At 48.2% G+C, this 13,035-nt stretch overlaps 1 protein-coding gene across 1 annotated transcript in view; it reads left to right on the forward strand.

Annotated features, from left to right (window-relative positions):
- Window positions 1–13,035, forward strand: part of SUPT6H (SPT6 homolog, histone chaperone and transcription elongation factor) — a 40,187-nt gene that overhangs the window by 17,829 nt on the left and 9,323 nt on the right. The window contains exons 12-27 of the mRNA XM_024235017.3: window positions 1,371–1,519; window positions 1,993–2,091; window positions 2,840–2,969; window positions 3,055–3,205; window positions 3,381–3,535; window positions 3,734–3,929; window positions 4,706–4,845; window positions 4,968–5,085; window positions 6,466–6,542; window positions 6,781–6,916; window positions 7,215–7,352; window positions 7,431–7,598; window positions 8,209–8,336; window positions 9,472–9,679; window positions 10,200–10,347; window positions 11,035–11,177. Coding sequence (XP_024090785.1) covers window positions 1,371–1,519; window positions 1,993–2,091; window positions 2,840–2,969; window positions 3,055–3,205; window positions 3,381–3,535; window positions 3,734–3,929; window positions 4,706–4,845; window positions 4,968–5,085; window positions 6,466–6,542; window positions 6,781–6,916; window positions 7,215–7,352; window positions 7,431–7,598; window positions 8,209–8,336; window positions 9,472–9,679; window positions 10,200–10,347; window positions 11,035–11,177 — 2,284 coding nt within the window. The remainder of the gene's footprint in view (window positions 1–1,370; window positions 1,520–1,992; window positions 2,092–2,839; window positions 2,970–3,054; window positions 3,206–3,380; window positions 3,536–3,733; window positions 3,930–4,705; window positions 4,846–4,967; window positions 5,086–6,465; window positions 6,543–6,780; window positions 6,917–7,214; window positions 7,353–7,430; window positions 7,599–8,208; window positions 8,337–9,471; window positions 9,680–10,199; window positions 10,348–11,034; window positions 11,178–13,035) is intronic.

Below are 13,035 nucleotides of genomic sequence, written 5' to 3' on the forward strand. Positions count from 1 at the left end.
GAGAATCGCTTGAATCTAGGATGCAGAGGTTGCAGTGAGCCAAGATCATGCCACTGCACTCCAGCCTGGGCGACAGAGCTAGACTCCACCTCAAAAAAAAAAAGAAAGAAAAAGGAGGCCAGGCACAGTGCCTCATGCCTGTAATCCCAACACTTTGGAAGGCTGAGGTAGGCAGATCACCTGAGGTCAGGAGTTCAAGACCAGCTTGGCCAACATGGTGAAACCCCATCTCTACTAAAAATACAAAAAATTAGCTGGGTGTGGTGGCGGGCACCTGTAATCCCAGCTACTCAGGAGGCTGAGGCAGGAGAATCGCTTGAACCTGGGAGATGGAGGTTGCAATGAGCCAAGATCGTGCCATTGCACTCCAGCCTGGGTGACAAGAGCAAAACTCTGTCTCAAAAAAAGAAAAAAAGAAAAGGGGCTGGGTGTGGTGGCTCACACCTGTAATCCCAGCACTTTGGGAGGCTGAGGTGGGCAGATCACCTGACGTCAGGAGTTTGAGACCAGCCTGGCCAACATGGTGAAACCCAGTCTCTACTAAAAATACAAAAATTAGTCGGGTGTGGTGGTGCATGCCTGTGATCCCAGCTACTCGCAAGGCTGAGGCTGGAGAATCTCTTAAACCCAGGAGGTGGAGGTTGCAGTGAGCCGAAATCACGCCATTACACTCCAGCCTGGGTGACAAGAGCAAGACTCCATCTCAAAAAAATAAATAAATAAGATGTGGTCTAGGGCTATCATGTGTCTTGGTTTTGTTTTTGTTTTTTGTTGTTGTTGTTGAGACAGTCTCACTCTGTCGCCCAGGTTGGAGTGCAGTGGCGCGATCTTGGCTCACTACATCCTCCACCTCCCAGGTTCATACCATCTGCCTCAGCCTCCCAAGTAGCTGGGACTACAGGCACCCCGCCACCATACCCAGCTAGTTTTTTGTATTTTTAGTAGAGATGGGGGGTTTCACCATGTTAGCCAGGATAGTCTCTATCTCCTGACGTCGCGATCCCTCCGCCTTGGCCTTCCAAAGTGCTGGGATTACAGGCATGAGCCACTGCACCCAGCTATGTGTCTTTAAAAAAAAAAAAAAAGAAATGGTCTTTCTCTGTTGCCTAGGATGGAGAGCAGTGGTGTGGTCACAGTTCGCTGCAGCCTCAACCTCCCAGGTTCAAGTGATCATCCCGCCTCCAGTCTGGGCAACAGAATGAGACCCTGTCTCAGAAAAATAATAACAATAGTAATAATAATTAGAAAAAACTGGTTGGCATCCCATTTTAGTTGGGATACTGCCTTTTGGGAATTGGACCTCTTGTAGCCAAATTGGGATATACCCTTTCTGCAGTGATGACTGAAACCTTATGTCTCTTTCCTTTCAGGCTAAAGGATGTCCAATCAATGGATGAGCTGAAAGATGTCTACAACCATTTTCTTCTTTATTATGGCCGAGACATCCCTAAGATGCAGAACGCCGCCAAAGCTAGCCGCAAGAAGCTGAAGCGTGTCAGGGAAGAGGGAGATGAAGAAGGTTAGTGCTGGAAAAGAAAATCCAGGAGATTTGATGGCCGTGCATGATGGCTCATGCATGTAATCCCAGCATTTTGAGATGCCAAGGTGGGTGGATCACCTGAGGTCAGGAGTTCGAGACCAGCCTGGCCAACATGGCAAAACCCCATCTCTACTAAAAATACAAAAGTAGCCAGGCTAGGTGGCACATGCCGGTAATCCCAACTGCTCGGGAGGCTGAGGTATGCCTGAACCTAGAGGTGGTTGTTGCAGTGAGCCGAGATCATGCCACTGCACACCAGCCTGGGCAACAAACCGAGGCTCTGTCTCAAAAAAAAAAAAAAATCAAGAAGAAAACCCGGGAGACTCGACGGCCCATGGCATCTTGAAGGAGGCCCTTCACTGGGTACCCTTTGAGGCTTTTCTCCTAATGTGTCAGATCCTTGGGAGTGATTGGAAACTAGAACCCTAAATCTCCCCATGTTTTCTTCCCAGGTGAAGGTGATGAGGCAGAAGATGAGGAGCAGAGGGGGCCCGAGCTCAAGCAAGCCTCTCGCCGAGACATGTACACCATCTGCCAGAGTGCTGGGCTAGGTAAAAGCTAGCTGCTTTGGGATTTAGGCATTCTAGCCTGAGCAAGGGGAGTTACCCAGAAAAAAGACTGGTAGGTAGGAAAAAGAAAGGCTATCTGGGTCAGTCACCAATCCAATCCTGAACCAGCCTATTACCTGGTCTTCAAAAATACTTCCTCTCCACACCCATTCCCGCCCCACGTGATGGTTCAGCCTGTCCCTAATTTCCTGAGATAATGGGAAACTCATGATTGGAGGGAGAGAGTCCCGTCTCTCTGTTTCTTCTGCCTTATAAGAGCCCATCAAGTGTTTAAAATCAGTTTTTTCATTGTTCTTTGACCACCTGGTCCTGCTCATTCATGGCCTCTTTAAATTCCAGTGCCCTAGCTGGGCACAGTGGCTCACGCATGTAATCCCAGCACTTCGGAGGTCAAGGTGGGAGGATCACTTGAGCCCAGGAGTTGGAGGCCAGCCTGGTCAACATAGCAAAACTCTACAAAAAATACAGAAAAAATTAGCCAGGAGTGGTGGGACACACCTGTAGTCCCAGCTACTCGGGAAAGCTGAAGTGGGAGGATCACCTGAGCCCAGGAGGTTAAGGCTTCAGTGAGCCATGATCACACCACTGCACTTCAGCCTGGGCAACAGAGCGAGACCGTCTCAGGAAAATAAAAAAGGCTAGTTCCCAGAATTCCAACTCCAGATTCTGAAAGCCAAGAGGTTTATCAGCCCATCTGCTGCCTTACTGTTCACTCTTCTGTTTGCTTTAGATGGCCTGGCCAAAAAGTTTGGGCTTACTCCCGAGCAGTTTGGGGAGAACCTGCGGGACAGCTACCAGCGGCACGAGACAGAGCAGTTTCCCGCAGAGCCCTTGGAGCTGGCCAAGGATTACGTTTGCAGGTAGGCATGCAGCAGGTGGCTGATAGGAGGAGGGGCCTGAGGGCCGCAACACCCTGGTCCTGTAGCTGCACCATTTTCCCCACAGCCAGTTCCCTACTCCAGAAGCTGTGCTAGAAGGCGCCCGCTACATGGTAGCCCTGCAGATTGCCCGTGAGCCCCTTGTCCGGCAGGTGCTGAGGCAAACCTTCCAAGAGAGAGCCAAGCTAAATATAACCCCCACCAAGAAAGGTAGAAAGGTGAGCTGGGTGAAGGGCTTTGATCCAAGATGCGCCCCAGCTCTTCTTCGATTGGCTTGAGTTTCTTGCCTTCCACTTCACTGAGCTGTGTGTCTGAAAGCAGAAAGGCTGTCTTTTCTCCTGGGGCCTGGCCCAGCCCATCCACAGGCTCATGATTCCCCCTTCATGTGTGCAGGATGTGGATGAGGCCCATTATGCCTATTCCTTCAAGTATTTAAAGAACAAGCCTGTTAAGGAACTGAGAGATGACCAGTTTCTCAAGATATGCCTGGCTGAAGACGAAGGGCTCCTAACCATTGACATCAGCATAGATATGAAGGGAGTGGAAGGGTAAGCAGAGCCCTGGGCTGGCGACTCTCTGGGGAAGGCCTGGTGAGGAGTCTGGTGGAGGGAAGGGCCCCTCAGGAGTGGGGAACCACAATTTCAGAGTTGAGCAGGCTGTTGTCTCTGGCTTGCTTAGAATGTTCATGGACATTGGGTGTCACCTTTTCTCCATTCCTGACACCATAGCTTTGTGTCTCTTCTCAGCTATGGCAACGACCAGACATATTTTGAAGAGATAAAACAGTTTTACTACCGAGATGAGTTCAGCCACCAGGTGCAGGAGTGGAACCGGCAGCGCACCATGGCCATCGAACGGGCTTTACAGCAGTTCCTCTATGTGCAGATGGCCAAAGAACTCAAGAACAAGCTGCTGGCTGAAGCCAAGGAATATGTCATAAAGGTGAGGACAGAGACTCATGTTTGTTTGTTTGTTTTTTTTTTTTGGTGACAGAGCCTTGCTCTGTTGCCCAGGCTGGAGTGCAGTGGCGTGATCTCGGCTCACTGCAAGCTCCACCTCCTAGGTTGACGCCATTCTCCTGCCTCAGCCTCCCGAGTACCTGGGACTACAGGCGCCCACCACCATACCCAGCTAATTTTTTATATTTTTAGTATAAAATATGTTATATTTTTAGTATAAAATAACATGGTTTTACCGTGTTAGCCAGGATGGTCTCGATCTCCTGAACTCATGATCTGCCCACCTTGGCCTCCCAAAATGCTGGGATTACAGGCGTGAGCCACCACGCCTGGCCGAGACTCATGATTTTTAGTCATATGATTTCCCCAAACTATAGCTGGGCATGAAGGAACCCCTTAGGAATAGTCCCATAGCTAATGGAGAAACACAGGGGGCAGGTGAAGCATAATCTGAGAGGGAATGCTAACAAGGCCACAGGGGCCACCTCCAAGACCTCTCTGCTCCAGGAGCTTCTTCCCTCCCCCACCCCCACTCATCCAAACATTCTTTGTTTATATCACTGTTCTCTGTATACTCTCCTGTTTCCACAAGCAAGATATGTCTTCAGGTGGTAAGCCTGCCAATGGCTAGGAACATCTGCACATAAGAGTACACACCCTCGCACATGTGTGTATGAGTGTGTTTCTATAGCACACTTGGTGAGCCTGATGACCATAATGTCATCGTGTATGTAATATCTGTTGTGTCTCTTCCCCCAGGCCTGTAGTCGAAAGCTCTACAATTGGTTGAGAGTGGCACCCTACCGACCAGATCAGCAGGTGGAAGAAGATGACGACTTTATGGACGAGAACCAAGGGAAGGGCATTCGAGTCCTCGGCATTGCTTTCTCCTCTGCCAGGTAACAGCCTATTTTTGCCTCCCCAGCACCATCTCTTACTTGTCTTCCTAATTTCATTTTTCTCTCATTCATAACTTCATATTGCTGATTATTGCACTCTTGTTTTTCTGTCTGTCTGGCAGAGATCACCCTGTGTTCTGCGCCCTGGTCAATGGTGAAGGAGAAGTGACAGACTTCCTTCGACTGCCCCATTTTACCAAACGGCGAACTGCATGGAGAGAGGAAGAGCGGGAAAAGAAGGCAAGTGGCTAGGACGAGAGGACGAGGATACTAAGTGTACATCTGGAGTATGTCTTATGATTCAGTGGAGATAAGTGTTTATGGTCTAAGCAACATCCTATGCAAGACTGATTGTGTCTGATCTGGTCACTGACTTGTCCCCTGGGATGCCTCACTTCCATGATCAGTAGATGGCACTGAAGTTATCTGGTACAGGATTTGCTTCTGGCTTGAGGCCAGTTTCTAGGCCTTGTGTGCTTCTGGAGTTGCTTTAACTGCCTCTTTTCTTACCAGCATCTGGGTCAGGCTGTTCCAGCAGCTGAAAGCCACTGAGGCATGAAGCCAGCCTTTTCCCTGCTTTAGCCTTTCAGGGTCTCTTTTTTCCAGGGAAAGAAGACTTTCAATTCATTTGGTTGGTATATTTCTGAATTTTGTTTATCCTAATGGTATCTGTAGTATCTTTCAGTTTTGTTGACAGAGCCCCATTCTTGAAAGAAAAACTTCTTAAGAAACAACTATTTTTTAAATTTTATTATTATTATTATTATTATTATTATTATTATTATTATTGAAACAGAGTCTTGCTCCGTCGCCAGGCTGGAGTGCAGTGGCAAGAACTCACCTCACTGCAACCTCTGCTTCCCAGGCTCAAGTGATCCTCCTGCCTTCCAAGTAGCTGGGACCAGAGGCGTGCACCACCACACCTGGCTAATTTTTGTATTTTTTGTAGAGACAAGGAGGTTTCACCATGTTGCCTAGGCAGGTGTCAGACTCCTAGACTGAAGTGATCCATCTGCCTCAGCCTCCCAAAGTGCTGGGATTACAGGTGTGAGCCACTGCACCCAGCCCTTAAAATCTTGAAATGGAGATCAGAATATCATAGTTCTAACTACTCTCATTTTAGCAAAAGTCACACCACAAATGAAATAGCCACAAAAGGAGGACATGCAGGAGTGTGAGGCACTGGAAACTAAATCATAAGAAACTGGACATCTTTAAGCTGAAGGAAATATACTTAACCATGTTGACCTTTTCAAAGGGCCCTCACCCAAAAGAGGGCAGCTGCTAGTTCTTTGTTTTGCTTCATCAAAACTAGAACCAATGGCTAAGTATTAGATTTTGGTTTACAATAAAAAAAGAATGGTTTCCTAACTTCATTCTTGCGACCTAGCCAGTGGCAGCTAGTACCACTGGAGTGCAGTTCTAGTCAGTGGAATTATTAAGCAGAGACAGGGTTGGCCAACTTTCAGGAAGAGGTGGAAATAGTTCCTTGGTAGCACCTTGGACCAGATAGCTTCTGAAGACTTCCAGTTCTTACAAGATCTCCAACATAGGGAGACAGAATTTCCTGAAATCTTTACATCCTCAGAGCCATTCAGCTTCAATTTTCTTTCAATCCAGGCTCAAGACATTGAAACGCTAAAGAAATTTCTCCTGAATAAGAAGCCTCATGTGGTGACAGTTGCAGGAGAGAACAGGTAGGTAGGGATTAGACCACACCTGGTTTAAGGCTGTGACCCGACTCATCCCTTATTATTGAATCTGGCATATGCCCATAACAGATAGGGCTTGTGCTTGTGCAGGGAGTGTCCCTGGGGATGTTTGACCTCATTTTCTTCAAAGCCCTTTCCTCCCCTACCTCTTCACCCCCAAGGCAGTCATGAGACTGTCCATCCCTAAGAAAACGTATTCATTGACCAACATTCATCCCACCAGGGACGCCCAGATGTTGATTGAAGATGTGAAGCGCATTGTACATGAGCTGGACCAGGGCCAGCAGCTGTCATCTATTGGGGTAGAGCTGGTTGACAACGAGTTGGCCATTCTCTATATGAACAGCAAGAAGTCAGAGGTAATGCTGGAGCCCCACCCTTAGGGCCTGCCCAGGCAAGTGCTATTAATCCCAAAGAGATTAAATTGGGAAACAAAGGTTATCAAGGGCACAGGAGTGTACCTGTGTACTTATCCATGCAGAAGTTCTCCATTTTGAAGTTACGGTTCAGATTGGGAGTCCCAGAAATTAAATCGGTCTCAGGAAAAAAGATCCCAGAGAAGCAGAGAAAATGATTCAAACCAGAATGGTTTGGATTTCCTCTTGATGTTGTAGCTAAGGGGATTTTAAGGCCCTGCTGACCCTCGTTTGACTCTAGGCAGAGTTCCGGGATTACCCTCCGGTGCTGAGACAGGCCGTCTCCCTGGCCCGGCGCATCCAGGACCCTCTGATTGAATTTGCCCAGGTGTGCAGTTCCGATGAAGACATCCTGTGTCTCAAGTTTCACCCCTTGCAGGTGAGTAGGATTTGACAGGCAGCCTCGGGTGAAGGGAAAGGCAGAATGACCTTAATCCTGCCTGCTGAATGTCAACAGGAGCATGTGGTGAAAGAGGAGCTGCTCAACGCCTTGTACTGTGAATTTATCAACCGAGTCAATGAGGTCGGGGTCGATGTCAACCGTGCCATTGCCCACCCTTACAGCCAGGCCTTGATCCAGTATGTTTGTGGCCTGGGACCTCGGAAAGGGACCCACCTCCTGAAGGTAGGATTGGAGTGAATTCAGAAATTTTAAAACTTGCCATTTCATTGAATATGAATATATACTTTGTCGGTATAATTTGAGAGATCAGGAGGACCAAGGTCAGTGACTTGTCCAAAATCACTCAGCTAGTGAGAGTCCAGAGTCTGACTTCAGACCCAGTTGGCCAAAGCTGTGCCCTTCACTGCTGCTTGCACCACCACACCCAGCTAATTTTTTGTATTTTTAGTAGAGACGGGGTTTCACCATGTTGGCCAGGCTGGTCTTAAACTCCTGACCCCAGGTGATCCACCCGCCTCAGCCTCCCAAAGTGCTGGGATTATAGGCATGAGCCACTGTGCCCGGCCAACTAGTGTTAACTTGTAACTTATAAGCCATACATTAGTTGTATATGGTCTTTGGTGTAGGTATAACATCATTTATTTGTTTATTATTTTCCCATTTAAAGCAAAACTTTTTTTTTTTAATTCTGAGTGGTTGATAGCATGCTGTAGTGCTCAACTAGATACTGGGTGGGACAGAGTTTTTTTTATGAGGGTTTAATAGAGACTGGAACAGTCTGGGAAGGTGGGGTCTGCTTACTGCCCTGGCTCAGTCCAGCTGTCTCCCCCAGATCCTGAAGCAGAACAACACCCGGCTCGAGAGCCGGACCCAGCTGGTCACCATGTGCCACATGGGTCCCAAAGTCTTCATGAATTGTGCTGGCTTCCTCAAGATCGACACGGCCTCCCTGGGGGACAGGTGATGCCCTCTGCCTGGATGGGGCAGGAGGAATTCCCTTGTGGGCTTTGTTTTTGGGTTTCAGGGGTTAGGGCTATCAAAGGGCCACAAGCCATTTTAACTTAGGAAATGTTTTAAAGAAAAGGTAAGGAACTTTATTCAGTCAAGAGCCCCTGACCTATGGAAAAGATCGGTTCAATTATGTGAAACATTTTTTGTGTGAGAGAAACATAAAAAGTACCAGCTTAGCTTATAAATTAAGCATGGAAAACACAAGATTTTGTTCAGTAAACACAAACTTGCTTTTTTATTATTATGGTTTGTTGTGGCCAGATAAGGGTGGGAATAGCAGGGGCAATGAAAAAGGAGTTTGGGGGTATGAAGAGATAAGGAAGGGGGAGAGAGATTTGGTATGTTTTGAGATGATGTTATTAAGAGAAAGTTCTATTCACTTGGACTTTGGACTTCACTATTGACCTCTTCCTCTCCAGAAGTTATCAACTCAGTCTTTGGAGGATCTTTTCCACGGGCACATAGCTCCTCATTCAGTAATGGAAATCAGTGGGGAAATAGGCTTCAAGTTCTAAAACTTCATTTTCCACTCAGCTTTGCTGTAACACTCCACGAATAACATAGGTCCATGTGAGTGCACGGGCAAGACCAGCCTGGGAAGGCTTTATGGGGGAAAATAGCTATCAGCAAATTTTCAAAGGTTTTTTTCCCCTTTCTTGATTTATCTTATTATGAGACTCATATAAGTTCATCATATAAAATTCAACATATAGAAATATTATGCAGAAAGTGGAAGTCCCCCATAATCCCACCCCCCAGAGATAACTACCATAACAATTTTATGTATACTATAGTTTTTCTAAATTTTATTTTTGCTATGCATTTACTAACTACCCATTTACTACAAAAATGGGATCATATGGTTCATAGTGTTTTTGCAGTGCATTTTTCACGTATCAATATATTGTGGCCATCTTTCCATGTCAGCACACATAGATCTACCTCATTCTTGTTAATGGCTGTATAGTATTCCATTGTATGGAGGTGCCCTAATTTATTTAACCAGTTCCGCATTGGTGGACATTTGGGTTGTTACTAGAAGCTTATCGTTCTATATCCTGTTCCTTTTCTTCCTTTCCTCCAGCACTGACTCATATATTGAAGTCCTTGATGGCTCCCGTGTCCACCCTGAGACTTATGAGTGGGCTAGGAAGATGGCAGTGGATGCCCTGGAATACGATGAATCAGCCGAGGATGCCAATCCTGCAGGAGCCCTTGAAGAAATCTTGGAAAACCCAGAACGACTCAAAGACCTGGACCTTGATGCCTTTGCAGAAGAGCTGGAGAGGCAGGTAAGGGACAGCATGGAAGGCCCGGCAGGAAAACCCATCCCAAGTGGCCAGGTTGGTAGGAGACTTGGGCAGTGAGTGTGCAGAAAAAGCCTGATACTGTTAGTATGGCAGACTTGATCCTCATCTCCCTGCCCTGCTCTACTGGGCTCCTCAAGGAAGTTTTTGGTCTGCTTGTTAAGGAGCCAGGGAAGTCTCAGAGATTGCCACCATAATTACAAGGGGCAGGAGGGGGTTGGGAGGATATCAGTACTACAGTTTCCATCTAGGCCTCCTTTCCTCCTTTCTAACAGCACAGCTTTGCATTTATCTGTGGACTCATTGGGGTTCCATAAAGCATTTTGATTAAAGTGTTTCATGGCTAAGTTTGAAAACCATCTTTAGTAAATGTTGATGGAAAGAAAAGAAGAAGCCCTGACGGAAACTTACTCTCATCTGAAGAGGCCCGCCCCTTCCCTGGAACTCCTTGAGGCTCAGGTTGGGGGGCAGCTGCAAGGCTCTTCTTGATGGGCTTCTTCCCTAGGGCTATGGTGACAAACACATCACACTCTATGACATCCGGGCAGAGCTGAGCTGTCGATATAAGGACCTCCGGACAGCCTACCGCTCTCCCAACACAGAGGAGATCTTCAATATGTTAACCAAAGAAACACCAGAGACCTTCTACATTGGTAAATTCTGGGGTCGTTTTTTCACTGGGGGCAGGGGGTATGTTTACCGTGTACATTCAAACCAAGCAGCAGTTCCAGCAGATTGAGGCAGGTTTGTGTTGTGCATGGGGAAGACCACGAGAGCATTTTAAAAGACTGAAGAGTCCTGGACTGGAAGTCAAAACTGAATTTAAGGTCAAATGTGCTTCCAGTGTGCTGTGGAATCTTCATGCAGTTAGTCTTCTTATAGGCTTTATTTTCCCCTATCATCAAATCAGGGGAACGGCCAGGCACAGTGGCTCATGCCTGTAATCCCAGCACTTTGAGAGGCCACGGCAGGCAGACTGCTTGAGGCCAGGAGTTCGAGACCATCCTGGGCAACATGGTGAAACCCCATCTCCACTAAAAATACAAAAATTAGCTGAGCGTGGTGGTGGGCACCTGTAATCCCAGCTACTCGGGAGGCGGAGGCAGGAGGATTCCTTGAACCTGGGAGGCAGAGGTTACAGTCAGCCGAGATGGCGCCACTGCACTGCAGCCTGGGCAACAGAGCAAGACTTCATCTCAAAAATAAATAAATAAAAATCAGGAAGAGTTCCCTCTTCAAGGATGGGAAGGAAGTCAGATATTCTGTCACTGAAAGGCTGGTGGAAAGAAGTTCTCTCCACATTCTCTGAGCCTGCTCCCCATCCTCTTTCCTTCTTGCAGGAAAGCTCATCATCTGCAATGTCACTGGCATCGCCCACAGGCGTCCCCAGGGTGAGAGCTATGACCAGGCGATCCGCAATGATGAGACAGGGCTGTGGCAGTGCCCCTTCTGTCAGCAGGACAATTTCCCTGAACTAAGCGAGGTGTGTGCTGCAGCGTTATCTTGCTCAGTGGATTTCCTTGGTTGAGTGATCTCGGTGCCTAGAAGGGAATCAGAAATGAGGGTGTTCTAGATCATTCTCTTACCAAACAAGTACATAAAGAAGGAAGATGGATAGGAAACACACAGGTTTAGCATGAAGTCCCTTCTGAGAAGGCTGACATAGCTGGGCACGGTGGCTCACGCCTATAATCCTAGCACTTTGGGGTGCCAAGGTGGGCAGTTCATCTGAGGTCAGGGGTTCGAGACCAGCCTGGCCAAGATGGTGAAACCCCATCTCTACTAAAAATACAAAAACTAGCCAGTTGTGGTGGCACATGCCTGTAATCCTAGCTACTCGGGAGGCTGAGGCAGGAGAATCACTTGAACCGAAGAGGCGGAGGTTGCAGTGAGCCGAGATCATACCATTGCACTGCAGCCTGGGTGACAGAATGAGACTTCATCTCAGAAAAGAAAAAAAAAAAAGGCTGACGTAGAAACTTCTTATGGTCAGCCGGGCACGGTAGCTCACGCCTGTAATCCCAGCACTTTGGGAGGCCAAGGCGGGGGCGGATCATGAGGTCAGGAGATCGAGACCATCCTGGCTAACATGGTGAAACCCGGTCTCTACTAAAAATACAAAAAATTAGCCAGGCACGGTGGCGGGCGCCTGTAGTCCCAGCTACTCGGGAGGCTGAGGCAGGAGAATGGCATGAACCCAGGAGATGGAGCTTGCAGTAAGCCAAGATAGTGCCACTGCACTCCAGCCTGGGCGAAAGAGCAAGACTCCGTCTCAAAAAAAAAAGAAACTTCTTATGGTTGCTGGTCGCTGGGTCAAAACAAAATGGCAGACAGGCATGGTGGCACGTACGTATAGTGCCAGCTACATCAGAGGCTAATTTGGGAGGATTTCTTGAGCGCAGGAGTTCGAGTCCAGCCTGGGCAACATAGCAAGACCCCATCTCCTTTTTTTAAAAAGGGAGGGGCCGGCCAGGCGCGGTGGCTCACGCCTGTAATCCCAGCACTTTGGGAGGCTGACGTGGGCAGATCACGAGGTCAGGAGATCGAGACCATCCTGGCTAACACGGTGAAACCCCGTCTCTACTAAAAAATACAAACAATTAGCCGGGCATGGTGGCGGGCGCCTGTAGTCCCAGCTCCTCGGGAGGCTGAGGCAGGAGAATGGTGTGAACCTGGGAGGCGGAGCCTGCAGTGAGCCGAGATCGCACCACTGTACTCCAGCCTGGGCGACAGCAAGACTCTGTCTCAAAAAATAAAAATAAAAGTAAAGTGGGGAGGGGCCAGGCCGGGCACAGTGGCTCATGCCTGTAATCCCAGTACTTTGGGAGGCTGAGGCGGTTGGATCACCTGAGGTCAGGAGTTCCAGACCAGCCTGACCAACATGATGAAACCCCGTCTCTACTAAAAATACAAGGATTAGCAGGGTGTGGTGGTGAGACTCCCATCTCAAAAAAAAAAAAAAGGGAGGGGCCTCAGTTGCAGCTAAGTTGGATAAACATAAAAGAGGATGGGGCACAGTCACACACCAGTAATCCCAGCACTTTCAGGGGCCGAGGCAGGTGGAGTGCTTGAGCCCAGGAGTTCAAGACCAGCCTGAGCAATATGGCAAAACCCTGTCTCTATAAAATAAAATTACCCAGGCTTAACCAGGCGCGGTGGCTCACGCCTATAATCGCAGCACTTTGAGAGGCCAAGGCAGGTGGATCACGAGGTCAGGAGATCGAGGCCATCCTGGCTAACATGGTGAAACCCCGTCTCTACCAAAAATACAAAAAATTAGCTGGGTGTGGTGGTGGGCACCTGTAGTCCCAGCTACTCGGGAGGCAGAGGCAGGAGAATGG

This window comes from Pongo abelii, chromosome 19 (genome assembly GCF_028885655.2).
Source record: "Pongo abelii isolate AG06213 chromosome 19, NHGRI_mPonAbe1-v2.0_pri, whole genome shotgun sequence".
In the NCBI taxonomy this organism is placed as follows: Eukaryota; Metazoa; Chordata; class Mammalia; order Primates; family Hominidae; genus Pongo; species Pongo abelii.